General features: G+C 39.8%; 1 protein-coding gene across 24 annotated transcripts in view; it reads left to right on the forward strand.

Annotated features, from left to right (window-relative positions):
* Window positions 1–14,224, forward strand: part of SVIL (supervillin) — a 222,385-nt gene that overhangs the window by 168,831 nt on the left and 39,330 nt on the right. For 16 of the 24 annotated variants that reach the window (XM_074324735.2, XM_074324729.2, XM_074324730.2 and 13 more), the window contains 3 exons: window positions 6,990–7,119; window positions 10,663–10,710; window positions 11,285–11,362. In XM_074324735.2, coding sequence (XP_074180836.2) covers window positions 6,990–7,119; window positions 10,663–10,710; window positions 11,285–11,362 — 256 coding nt within the window. The remainder of the gene's footprint in view (window positions 1–6,989; window positions 7,120–10,662; window positions 10,711–11,284; window positions 11,363–14,224) is intronic. The other 8 variants (XM_074324726.2, XM_074324728.2, XM_074324738.2 and 5 more) reach the window with 2 other exon arrangements.

Genomic DNA, 14,224 nt, shown 5'->3' on the forward strand with positions numbered 1-14,224 from the left:
AGTGATTGGGAGCAGAGACCTTGGCTCCTTCTCTTTTAAACAACACATGGCTTCAAGTTGAATGCCCCCACTGCTTGTGACTATCCATGTAAAGTCTATGTAGAGGGAATGGAGATAAATTCATGTTTAGGATATAAATCCTTGGGATTGGAATCTAAGTCTTGTTTATTTTACAGAAAGTAAAATGAATGACTTTTCTGAACTACATTTAGACATTTTATGTCAGATGATAGCGATGAAAGATTACGTTTGAGTACACTGTGACATCATTTCATTGGAAAGAATGATGGAGGATTGAGAGGATACATTAAAATGGGAAAGATACAAAGAATGGGAGCTAAATATTTCAAGTTGTATTTTCCTTGTTAACCTTTAGCCACTGTTGAATTAAGCAGCAAAATACATAATAATGACAGGAACACCGCGGGAAGAAAGGTCTCATGGATTTCCTGGTGTGATGAGCAGAACTACTTCCATCGGTCCCTACGGTTCTGCCAACCTGAACTCTTCCTGAGCACCTCCCACCATTGAGAAATCTGCTTGCTCTGTCAGACTCTGGCCACTCTTATTCTTCTAGTTAGATTTCAGTCTACCTAAGATGATATATCAAACCACGATGAGAATTCTTCATCCTGTTTTTTAAACCGAGTTTTTGAACCATATTCATAAAATATTAACTAGGTGGAGACTTTATCAACTAATGAATTGTTAGGTTGCTAAATCTTATTTTTCACCTTTATTATTCAAAATTCCCAATAAAGTAAACCCACCAGACAGAAGAGGCATAGGTGAAAGGCTAAGGGAATAAGCTAAATAAGAGAAATGGTGTCTTGAATCAGGAAAGCTGTTTGGTCTAGTCTGGCCTGAAGTCCTCCTCTGTGGAAACGTGGCTCAAAGACAGTTGGACCCTAGATATCCAACTATCGATAACCTGTTGGGTGAGAAGGAAGAGATACCATTTAAGGAAATTAATGAGAAATGTCACTAAAACACAAGTTCTGATATTTTACATATCAGAAAATATTTCTGGGGTAAAATCCAATGGAAAATACTAGTATACCCCTTCTTTCAAAGATACTTAAAGGAGAGTCCCTATCTTTGGATATAATCTATTTGTTGGGACCTAGGACTTTTGATGAAGTTTTGTGTCTAGCCACGGTGCAATATTTATTGATTTATTTGACTGTTTTAGTAAATTTTAGTGTATCTGTATCTTTCAGAAAACAGTTTTAATCCTACTGTAAAATTCTTGTTTTGGAAAATGTGAGATGCTATACAGGTGCAGCTTCTTAACCCAGGCTTTGTGGACATCTGAGGAGTTCCAGGATGACTGTTGAGTTTCTGGGATCTCCTGGAAGTGTGTTCAAAGTCAGCTGTGTGCACGTGCACCTCTGGCTCGTGGGAGACAGAACTTCTCACGGTCTCCAAGAAGACCCCAAACTGTTCAGAACCATGATAGTCAGGAATGCTTGTTAAATATTCAGCTATTCGTTTAATTGTTAAAATATACAGGCATGCCTGAGCTATGTTGAGGGTTTGGTTCCAGACCACAGCAATAAAGTATCGTAATAAAGTGAGTATCAAGGTAAAGCAAGTTGTCATCTTTTTGCTGTTGAAGGGTCTTGCCTTCAATTTGTAAAAAGTGCAACATCTGTGAACTTCAGTAAAGCAAAGCAGAATAAAACGAGGTGTGCCTCGATGTTTACAAAAGGATGAGGGGCACTTTATTTAGCAGCTATGTTTATAATACATACAAAATATATTGCCAGTGGTCTCCCTCTCCCTCTTATCTTGATGGTACTTTTATTTGTACTTTGCTGAAATCACAAAAGTACATATCTTTACAATCTGTCTGTGATAGCTTTTCTGTAAGTAGGGCTTATAATCCCTCTCTTCTGTTAAAATGAGGTAATGCAGCCTGACTTATTTAAAATAAGAATGCTAATCCTATATTTATTTGGGCTTTACTTTTCTTTTTTGAGGTGGTATATAAAATAGAACTTTTGAACCTTATCCTAACGTCCTCTGATCTCCTCATTTTACCAAAAGAGAGGTTTAGTCCAGTGGGAGTGAGGGTCACGTGGTGAAAAGAACAGAGCCGGGCCGGTCTCCACCTGTCCCATCTCGGTCCTCAACACAGTCCGCTTTTAGAATATGTTTGATGCTCAAGGACATATATCGAAAAGTTCCTTTTTTTTTTTTTTTAATCTTTTCTGACTTCTAGAATGTCAAGTTGGAACACTAGCTAGTGTAACACGTAAATAAAAATCTGCTTTTTTCACTGGATTGATAAAAATCACTGTTTCATAACTATCTAAATGATTGAGGTATAAATTGTTCCTGTTTGGGAACTTCTTTGAAAAGCAAATAATCTTTATGATATCTAGGGAGAAAACCTTGATGCCCCTTTAAAAGTACATGAGGCTTTTAGAAATCTTCTTTCCACAATTACTGAAACAACCAAATCTGAGCTTTCATATTTGGGGGAGAAGATTATTTCAAAAGGCAAAGGAGCCCTTCCTTCACTTTGGGAAATGGGTGGAATGTGAGGATTTGGTTGAAGGATGTTGAAGAACCCACCCCATGCCTCCCCACAGCCTGCAGAGTCCTGCCTTACAGGGGCCAGCTCGGGTCACCCTGTGTCCCCTCCATCCACCCTTCTGCTCTCCACCCAGCCAAAGGCTATCTATATCCATGCTTTCCCAACAGACTGCAGGTTCCTACCTAGTAGCTTGGAGATTTCAGCCACTAGAGGGACCCAGATTTATGTAAGAATTAGAGATAGAGATGTCATTCCCCTTTGACCTTCCTTTTCAGAGTTTTGATTTGTCCTCATTTAAAAGACATAATTAGTTCATTCCTCCAGCCTGCAAACTATCCAAGGCTTAAATCTGATATAAATACTAATCAGTGCTTTTCAGCCCTATCTGAAATTGGTGTGGTACCAGTGATTTTCTGAAATACAGGGACATTTTTAAAGGGGAAGAAAAAAACATACAGATTAGGGGCACGTGGTTTGCCTGTCCCATATTTGACTTCAGACCTGACTGCTGTGAGCCTATTGAACTAGTTTTCATCAGTCACGTCTGTCAGATCAGTGCCACTGAAACAACCATCTCAGGCCACTATTCCTTGCTGAAAAAGTGTGGGCTGTGGCAAGAGGGGTGGACATTTTCCTGGGCGGCCTGGCAAGCACACATCATGGTGGCGCTGGCCAGGCCATGGGGTTAATAGGCGAACACAGTGCCACTCACTGGTTTCTCAGCCTCAGACTAAGCAGATGTCCAGGCTCTCAACATCACAGCCCTGCAAATAGCACTTGGACTTGGCAGATGTTAAAAGCGCTGACAGTTGTTTGAATTGCATAGGCAGTAATTTATGTCATGTGTAGGACCAGACGTTTCACTCCTCGGCCCTCTGCAGTGCACGGCGGTCTGCGGTGAGTCAGGAGGGTCGTGAGATTGCAGGAGGAGAGAATGCATTTGGAAAGGTCGTTTACCCTCCACAGCTTGTTGAACACCAAGTAGGAAATCGAAAGGGACAGGAATAATACATTAAAGTTTCAGTGCGTGTTATTCTTTAGTTATCCATCATTTGCACTCTGTAGGTAGGGTTGGGTCCAAGTACCATGTGGGCTCAATTGAAGCACAGTTTCTTCCATATTATTTTGATTACTCTGTAGTCTTTGGAAGTCCCTGATAATGACCCTGCCCACACATCCAGAAGCAAGATTTCAGTCTCTTGGAATGGAGGATTTCTTTGAAGGGCATTCAGGGGGATGGGGGGAGGAACGTTATAATAAAGCAGAATACTATGCTGTTCCTGAACCCTTAGGGCAACATGTGTCTGGTCAGCTAATGCACTAATGTAGTAAAACAAGCCTGGGTTGGAACCACATCTCCTGCCTCACTAACACACAGTGTGACCACCGTCAACTAAATCCTTGGCCTGTGTGTGCCTTGTTCCTTGTCTGTCAGATTGGAAATCACAATATTTAGTTTGTTGACTAGGTTGCTGTGCAGATCTGTAGAGTATATGGGAGACTCTAAAGTGATCAAAAATTCCACAATTTGTTTTTTTCTAAGTCAGTTTTTCATTCCCCAAGTCAGCCACCAGGAAAACTAAATGATTATAATAAACCCAACACATAAGGCTGAATTATTTATTTTTTTAATTCTCTCAAATTATTTGGAATCCAATCTGATTAAAAAGGTAGCTAGCTAACATGCGTAACCACTGGTCCATGTGAAAGGCAAAGAGACAGAGCTGGTTCTAAGACTGGTTTGCAAGGAAAATAACAGTGAGATGACTGTTTATCTCCAAGAGATGATGAATTAGAAATACCTCTTTATTTAGGGATAAAAGTACTAGCATGCTTATTTTTTGAAAATTTCATTTATAGGTACTTTGAAACCTTTGAAAGCTCTACTGCTGTGGCATGCAAATACTAATTGTATCTTTTACTGATTTAATTTTTTTAGTTTTTTTCTTATCAAAATAAAGATGACTCATTCAGAATAATTGGAGAAAAGATAAATCTTAGTTATTTAGACTGAAATTCAAATGAAAATGTTTTTTTTTTAAATTTAGAATTTGTTTTCAAGTTCATGAACTAGCCCTTGTAGCATGTAGAGTACTGTCAAACATCATAGATTATAGAATTTAGGGCTAAATGGATCCTTGAGCCAAATGAGGCCTGTCTTAGTAGGATTCTGACTCCACTTTCCAATGTGTGGGTTTTTTTTCCCCCATAACTAAGCAATTCTGACACCAGTTGGGTGTCCTACAACTTAACTCAATTCTGACACTGTCTACCTGGTGATCGCATCAGAGCCTACAGGTTAAAGACTCAGTCCTACAAAACTGCCTCTCGCCCCCACTTCAGATGCCCGTCGAAAGTCCACCCCTTACTTCTGACCAGCTGGCTATAAATCAGGGGTTCCAACAACCCTCTCCTTGGGTTCAATTAATTTGCTAGAGTGGCTCTGAAAACTCAGAAAAGCACTTTACTTACTAGATCACTGGTTTATCGTAAAAGGAATAGTGTACATCAGAAGGAGCACAGAGCTTCCATACCCTCTCCAAGTGGACCACTCTCCCGAAGTCCCCATGTTCCACCAACCTGAGAGCTGTCTGAACCCTGCCCTTTTGGGCCTTTATAGAGGCTTCATTATACATGATTGAGTTCAGTTGCCAAGGACCAATGATTTAATCCATCTGCAGCCTCTTTCCCCTCCCGAGAGGTCAGTGTGTGGAGCTGAAAGCTCCAACCCTCTAATCACATGTTTGGTTTTCCTGGCACCAGCCCCCATCCTTAGGTGCTTCCCAAAAGTCACTGTATTAATATAATAAAAGACACTTTTATGGCTCTCATCACTTAGGAAATTCCAGGAGTTTTATGATTTTGTGCCAGAAATCAGGACAAAGATCAATAATATATTGCTTATTGAAATCACAGTATCACAGATAGATGAGGCGACATTATACCTATTTTATAGAATGGTCATTTGAGGTCCTATTTGTAGTCACATAGCAGAAGGGGAAGGAAGGCAAAGGGTGGGGGGGGAGGGGAGCAGGGGGATGAGGGAAAGAAGGGAAGAGAAGGAATAGAAAGATATTGGGGAGAGGATAGGTCCAGAGTCAGAAGCTCCTGCCCCCTTTAGGGGCTTCTTTTCTTCATGGCTTCCTTTTGATTTGACTGAATGGACAAGTGTACGGTGTAATTATGTATATATTTGTAGATATAAATGGATTCTTGTTTACGTACTGTAAATTTGTTTTTATTTTCTTCACAAAAGTTTATTATGGAGTATCATATATCTCATCCCATCTCCAGTTCAAATATTTCATACAATCAGGAAACTTAGTCAAAGGGCCCTGGGGGACCATCCAGTCCAGTTCCTAACATGATGAATAAGGGAAGGAGACAGGCTACTTGACTGGAGTTAACAGCCGAACTAGAGCTGATGTGCTGCTTAAAAATACACTGTTTATGGACATGCATTAATGACATTTCAAAGACCAGGCCCGTCAGGCTCAGCAAAAAGGCAATGGTCTAATAATTCCCCCCCCCCCCAATTTTTAAATTATTTGAGCATCAGTTCAAATGAATTTAATGATCACCACTATTTTGCCTTTTATCTTTACCTTGTTTATCCAATTTAAATGCCTAAGACTTCTTCCTTCATTATAGTAAATAGTTGAAACAGCCTCATGTTCATGAAAATAACCTTTCACAGATTGTAGCATCCAAGCCGCTTTATATCAAGTCACACCACAATTGAACTAAAGTAGGTTAGGTGAAAATGTCAGTTAATTAGATTCTTTTTTTGTGTATAGCTTTCCCCTGAGGAAAGTTGGGGTGATCATTTTTAAAATGGGTTTGTAGAGAAGAGTTTCTGTATTAAGACGATAGATTAGAAAAACCAAGTTCATTTGGAAGAAAAGAACAGGGCTTAGAATGCAGGAAGAGAAATCACCTTAAACGTCACCTTTTACCTGTAATGGAAACGTATGATATTAAGAGATGGTCGTTGTTTCATAGCTTTAAGTTTTTAAACCCACTTCTGCTTTGCTTTCTGCAAATAAAGTTATTATCCAGCCTTAGTCATTAAATGTTATGTCATCCAGCGACCAGAAGGGGTAACTAGCTGACATTCTTTTTCTCTGGGGACTGGCTACTTTTTATCTGCATGTTCTCAGCCCAAGGACAAGGGAAAAATCACAGCTCTTCTTTGGTGGAATGATGAGGCGTCTTTTATCTGACAAGTCAGATTTCAGCTTTGCATTTCAATCAGCTTTAAAATCTTTGGGACTCCTATATTATTTTCCCAGACATACTTTCTTTGGAATAAATGAAATTCAAAAAGAATAAAATTAGGTTCCTCTGGTCAGTTAGTGGACAAAGACTTCTAACTTACCTAAATTATGATTCTGTTACAAGTAAGAGTTTGGTACTGAACTCTTTGGTTGGTATGTGTTCCCCTTAGATTAGCACTGCTGAAGAAGAGTGGAGAGGAAGATTGGAAAAACAGACTTACCAGAAAGCAGGAGTATGGCAAAGCGTCTGTCACGAGCAGCCTGCCTGTACAAGACGTGGAACAGTCACTCAAGAAGAAGGTAATGTTTTCCATGTTAGGAAAAAGCATTTGAACTAACATCACGCTTGGAAGTGCATCAAATCGTCAAGCATGCGTAACTTCACTAATCACTGCTCTGTGAAGCCTTAGCACTTTCCTGCCGTTTGTGTGCACACTTAACATCTGTCTCACAGCAGCTTACATTGATCAAAAGGTAAAAATCTGGACATGTTCTATAACTGGGAACAGTACCACCTACATCAATATCAGCAAGCAAGTTCCTAAATTGTGAAGTGTGTACTTTTACTTAGGTTTAAAACCTTGTTAAATGAAGTCTGATTTTATAATGTATTAAACCCTTTATAATGAAAACTGTTAATTGACCTAACAGTTTATAAATTGCATATAAAGGATGGACTTAAATGTCCTTTGGTGATGTTTCACAATGAGCAGGTATGCTTTTTATTGAGAATACACAGGAAAATATGTTACAAGTTTACATAAAATGTAGTAACACGTTATCAATACTGGCAAGGATTTCATATGCAAAAGTATTGATGAGTTGTTCAATTACTAATGTAATGATGACCAGCTTTTGACTAGTTAGTGCACACTTTCAAAGCAGATGGTGACTTTCCTGCTGCTTGGCCCTTTGCAAATGTGCTTGCTGGCTGAAAGCAAGGCGTACCTGTGACACATCCACTAGACGACTTTCAGGACCAGAAGTCTTCAAACAGAAAAGAAAAAAAAAACAAACAAAAAACTTTCTGCCAGATGATCACCTGGACCCCTGCTAGTTCTAAAACGAGCATTTGTGAAAGAGAGAAATTATGAATGTGACCTTGATGCTTTAAGAAACTTATGCAAAAAGGAAGTGTGCACATAGAGCTGTGAGGCGGGCATTCTGACACCATTTTACCTAGTAGTTCTGTGTCTCCTAGGTTGCATTGGAACAGTGATTTGAATTCTCTCTTTTGAGACATACATGATAGTAAAGATAATGACTAAAAAACACTTAATTCTCGACCATTAGTAAATTTCTCAAGTATAATAACCTATGAGTTTTGGATTTGTATATGTGTGAAATTTGGATTGTAAGGATGAGATCCTGAAGTGAAAGCAAACTGGGTCCCTCAAATAATTTATCCCTAATGCCCACAAACATTATTTAAAAAGGTCGTAAAATCATTGGTTGAAAAATAACTTTAACATTTACCTCTTGTTGGTCATTTTGGAAGATGCAAAAAAGCCTTAGGAGCTGGCAGTCCCATGTGGCCAGGTGAAAATTAAAGCTTCAAAGCACAAAGTTTGGTAGATTCCACATGAATAGTGGAATGAGATAAGTGCTGTACCTGCTTAGAAGAGAGAGGTCACCTGAGGCTGTGAAAACCAGAGGCTGTCAGTACAGGATGAGATCTGAACTGCCGGAACACTTGGCTAAGGTTTTTAGAAGGCAAGAAATGTAAGAAGGTGACTGCACTTGCCCCTGGGATGGAAACTCCAGTTAGCGGAAGCTCTGGAGCTCTCAGCGTGACCGGGTCTTGAGTATGAAGTGATGTCTCCGGGTTAATGGAAGCTGCAGATTCTGCAGCAGGAGTGAACTCACCCTTCCACTCCTCGGTGACCTAGTTCACTTTGGCCTGAGACAATCAGCTCTTTGAAGTTAAAATAAGCCTACCTATTTTAGGCTTGTACAGCAGACATTGGGGCATCTCAAGTTCTGTTGAGGTCAAGTGGTTTTCACATGGCCTCAGATAAGCCCTTGGCTTGATTTCTTTCCACGGGCCAGCAATATATTTCAGTTACACATTCACTGTGCTCAGATGTGAGGTGCCTTAAACCTGATCTGTCTTAAGACGGTCCCGAAACAGTTGAGGAGGGCTTCAGAAATCACCACTGCTCACTGGGTGTGTGAGTGCTGCCCTGGAGAGAGAAGGACAGTCATGACATGGGATGCGTGCAGGTAGGATCTTGCCGCATGGCCTCTGTCTAGACTTACTGATGGAGAGCTGCTCAGGAGCAAACACCAGAACCTTCCGTCTTTTCCACCGTGGTGGAAAGGAGCTGGTTTTACAGTCAGATTGTCACTTCCTGCACACTTTCTGAATTCATCAAACAGTGTCTATTTGTGGTTACCAAGCATTTTACAGTTGGTCCTTCTCAAGCTTTTGTGTGTGGTAAGCCCAGTCCCATGAGTTGCAGCCTGTGGGAATGCAGAGGAGGCAGGAAGTAGGGAGGGGACTCTGTGAATCACTTCCATTGCCCCTATGACACTCCTTGCTGGCCAATAAAAATATAACATGAGCCACATAAGTAATTTTAGGTTGTCTAGTAACCACATTAAAAATGTAAACATTGCCTTGGAAATCTATAACTGTTCTGTTTCTGTCAAAGGGTTTGTCCCCAAACAAAACAAATTTGTAGTGCTCTAATCAGCATTTCGTTGGGGGTCCTATGGTAAGAAAATATTCTTTTGGCCCATGAAGAGATTTGGGGAACTAAGTTAGAGTTTTCTTTTCCCTGCTACAAGATCAGTCATGCCTCGGAGAGTATGTAACTTAACAGCGGTTCCTTGCTTTCCAAGTGTATCCCTAATATCAAGATTGATGAATTGGGGCCTAAAAGCACTAATCATTCATCTAGTTGACTCTGTGACAAATGGTTTGGGTTCTTTTTCTCTCCTCTCTTTTTTTCTCTCCCTTCCACCCTTCTTTTCTTCTCTTTCTTCTGTTCTTGGCTTAGACTAGGGCAGTGCTAACCTGACTTAAACATTTTTGCTTTTGTAGCATACATAATTCGTTCTAAAGACGGTACAGCCATTTGGTTTGTAGATTTGGCCTGGTCCACACCGTGTGGAATGTGTGTATTTGAGCACGATCTATGGACAGTTTCCTACAGAGTAACTCATTCCATCAAAAGAGTGAGAGAAATGAAATGAAGCGAAGTTTTAAAGACGTGGTTTGGCAGGGGTATCTTTGTCACAACTCAGTTGCAGTTATTTATTTTCACCAAACAATTATTTTAAATTCCAACCCCATTTTGGCATATTTGACAGTAAGGCATAGACAGTGAATCCTGTACTCTTTTGTTAAGATAATCACCCACAATATCAGACTTTTCCAGGAAATAAAAACCCTCTGTAGAGTTTGCTGTTACAACCTGTGTATTTCTGAGACACAGGTTAAGATTTTATATGTACTGTGCTTCCATAGGATCAGGTCAGTGAATCAAGCTAAGATCTATGAGGTTCCAAAAATAAGTCCTTGAAAATTCAAGGACGGTAAACCTGCCACATTGGAATCTGCATGTTCTAATTGCCTGCTGTCACTGAAATTCCAATTCACGATTTAGGGGAATGAAGTCAATGCAAAGAGCAAGGGCAGGAAGAAGAGAGAGGCTCAGATTAAAGGTCATCGTCCTGCTGATGGGTATGAGTGCACTTGGCCTTCATGCCCCCTGCTGTACGAGCATGTGCATGCTTCTAACTGAACCCAGGCACAAACACTGGGAAATGAGTGTGACACCCAACTCCACCCTGCTCTTCTGATACTCTGCAATGTTACCTATTTGTTTTAACCTGTAGGAAGAAGGAGGATTTACAGATGATAGTGCCATTTCTAATCTGCTTTGGGTAAGCCTGACTCTAACATAGGTATCCTCTAGATTATAGCCAGTTACGCCCACCATGTGTAATTCTCATCAGCGATGGTTCCCTTTGGACCCTCTCCCTGTTTTTCGGTTTTTCTTTGTTTTTTGTTTTTCTGTTTTTATCCTGGGAAAAGATGCCACCTTCATCCAGAGTGGAGAGCTATCCTGTTTCCTGAAATTTTTTTAAAATCATATAATGAAAATTTTTTTTTAATTTTAAAGAAGATATTTTACCGTAAATGTTAAAATTGTTGATGAAAGCCATGGTTCCCCTTTCTGTAACTGAATATCTTCTATAAATTGCAGTAATCTTGCCATTAATTCATTTAATTACTACACAAAGCTGACCCGGGGGTATTTACTGTGCTTGTGTGGATTTATTTCAGCATTCTAAAAAAATAAAACAATAGGAAGGACTCTTTTGAAAGGATACCTGAAATTGCAATGAGTAAATTAACCTTCTATTAGAGAGATCATTGTTTTTGTCTCTCCCCTTCCCCCTCCCGCTCTGATAAATCTTCTCTTTTCACCTCTAATCCTCTTGCTTTGCTCTATAGGAACCTGTATATGCTTCTACTTATTCTCCTGCTATACCTGCTGCCCATAAATACCTGTCCTTTGTATCTATTAATCAGGTGAGGAAAAGCCTACACATATTAAGCCTCATTGCAATTTCTGAACAGTAGGAAAGAACTTGTTTCATTTGGGAAAGTAACTCTATTGCTGCATTTCAGTGTGTGTGTGAGTGTGTGTGTGTGTGTGTGTGTGTGTGTGTGTGTTTAATCAGTTCTTCATGTATTTAGAGTCAGTCACACACATCACCTCATTGGCTCAGACTTTCAAGTAGACCTGATGATATTAATTGACCTCATAGTCATGAAACCAGTTGAAGAAGAAAGTTTTCCCTTTCAGTCTCCAAGCTTTACATCCAAAATCAAGCCAGGAGCCCAAGAAACACAGCAGAGGGTTCCTTGCTCCAACTCAGCAGTGATGCCATCTTGCTTAGCTTGATAAACCAGGAGGGTGCAGTGGAGACAGTGTGAAGTGTGGAAGGGACAGGGAGGAAGATACAGGAAGGAAGAGGTCAGTGTGACATGAGCTGCTTGCAGTGGCTCTACTGAAATGAGAAGCCACAGGCCTCCTGCCCCCAACTCTCCATCCCCATCCTCACTTTACCCCATCTGGGGAGACATGGGCCCCAGCGGGAAGACATGGCCTGGGCTTAGGGATGCTGTTGGTGCGTAATATGCAATAGTTTTTAAAGCTAAAAATATCAGTGATTGTCTTCTGTTCTCTTTGGAATGTCCCTGGTGTTAGAACAATGGAAAGCAGCAGCATCCACTTTGCCACAAACCTCAGGTTCTTCTCTCTCTCCATCTATGGAACATTGTCTAGTCACTTCCCTCTCAGGGCGTCTGTCTCCTCACAAGGACTGGGACATCATGACCTCTGAAGTGGCCTCTCGTAAAATTTTCATGACTGTACCGTCCCTTTAGGACTCCTAGAAACAAAACAGGTCTTTGAATTTGAGGCACAGGATTTCAAATAAGAAATTGACAGAGTGCTGCCAGAGAGAGGTCTTGGGGTCCTTCTGTCTTCATCTTGCATCTTCAACAAATGGAAACTCCCCATTTCTACTCCTGAAGGTGGACTTTTTTCCCTCACTCTCCTTGGTGTTTTCCCTCTGAAGTTAGGAATGCTGGTCTGTGAGAACCCAGCTCCACACAGCCAGGCTGTGTCCACACAAAACTGGCTGGAATCTGGAGCAAACTTGCTATTCCATCACTAAAAGGGGACATCAGTTGTTTCTTCCAAATAAGTCAACTTTCAAAGATACGTTATTGAACTCCTTAAATAATATATATATAAAGTTATCACTGAACCCATGGTCACATAGACTTTCTTCTATGTTCTACAATTTTTGTAGTCTTGTGTTTTACATTTTAGGTCTATGTTCTGTTTTCAGTTAATTTTTGAAGGGTGTAAGGTCTGTATCTAGATTTTTTTTTTTTTAATGAATCTGTCCCGTTTTTCCATTTGTCGAAAAGACTGTCTTTCCTCCACTGTATTGCCTTTGCTCCTTTGTTCAAGATTAGTTGAGTATATCTGTGTGGGTGTATTTCTGGGCTCCCTATTCTGTTCTGTTGATCTATTTGTCTATTTTTTTTCATGAATACCTACACTGTCTTGATTACTATAGCTTCATAGTAAGTCTTAAAGTCAGGTACTGTCAGTCCTCCAATTTTGTTCTTCTTCAATATTGCGTTGGCTATTGTGGATTTTTTGCTTCTCCATATAAATTTTAGAATAAGTTTATCAATATCCACAAAACAACTGCTGGGAATTTGACTGAGATTGCATCAAATCTATAGATTAAGTTAGAAAGAACTGATATCTTCACAATATTGCATCTTCCTATCCATGAACATGGAACATCTCTCCAGATATTTTTTAAGTTTTAAAAAATATATTTACCAGGGGCAGTCTATGTTTTATCATTTCAAAGTTAACATGTCTTCAAACTTCTGTATTTTTACAGAATATATAAATTTCATTTATATTTTATATTAAATATAAAATATTTATTTGGGAAGCACTAGCTTGTCTGTTTTCAGAGATCAGGGGAGTCCTTACCTCCAACAGTCCTGGTGTCAGTATTTGGTAATGCAGCGGCTCAGAGAAGAAAATAGAGCATTTAAACAGCACACAAGCTCTGTCTAAATGGATTAGTTGTCTCATTTTCAAGCTGCAACACAGTTTCTTCTTCCTCACATTTTTCAGAGCTGTACCAATGTAAGATTTCCCTTAATTCCCCTCCTTTCATTTTAGGAGCTGGTAGTTGATGACAAGACCAGATTATGATCACTTTGAGGTCTATGCCCCATTTGAGATCTTTTTCTTGTTTTGTTCAGGCCGCTTGAAGCTACGTGCATTGATGGTGGACTAAACTCAGTTAAGGCGAGGGTAAAGCTAAATTTCTTTAACAGTGTGCAGAATTCTAAATGGTGATAGCATTTTTGAAAACTGAGAAGTACTTGATTGTCCCTTTGCCTTATTTCTATTACTTAACATGTGCCTTTATCATTTCTCTCTGTAATTTAGTTTAACTAGTTGTGAATAAGATAAAAATTTTCAAGCTAGTTCACAATATTTTCTACCTACAAAGCTCTTCAGTTGTGGGAGAATTTTATCCTTGAGTCTGCACCTATCCTGGTAATACAGGTTAGTTCTGCTCTCCTTTGTATCACCTCCCTGTGTCAGAAACATTTAGTAAAATCTGCACTATGATTTCTCAGTCTAGTTAACCTGTGAGCAATATGGGGGTTAAGAGCATTGCACCCCCCCCCCCACGGTGCGGTAAAAAGTCTGCATATACCTACTAATAGCCTACTGTTGACCAGAAGCTTTATGGATAAAATAAACACTCATTTAACACAAATTTTGTATGTTAAATGTATTCTTACAATAAAGTAAACTAGAGAGAAGAAAATATTATG

The sequence above is a fragment of the Rhinolophus sinicus genome, chromosome 1 (assembly GCF_057876585.1).
Source record: "Rhinolophus sinicus isolate RSI-liver-muscle chromosome 1, RSI-T2T, whole genome shotgun sequence".
NCBI lineage: Eukaryota > Metazoa > Chordata > Mammalia > Chiroptera > Rhinolophidae > Rhinolophus > Rhinolophus sinicus.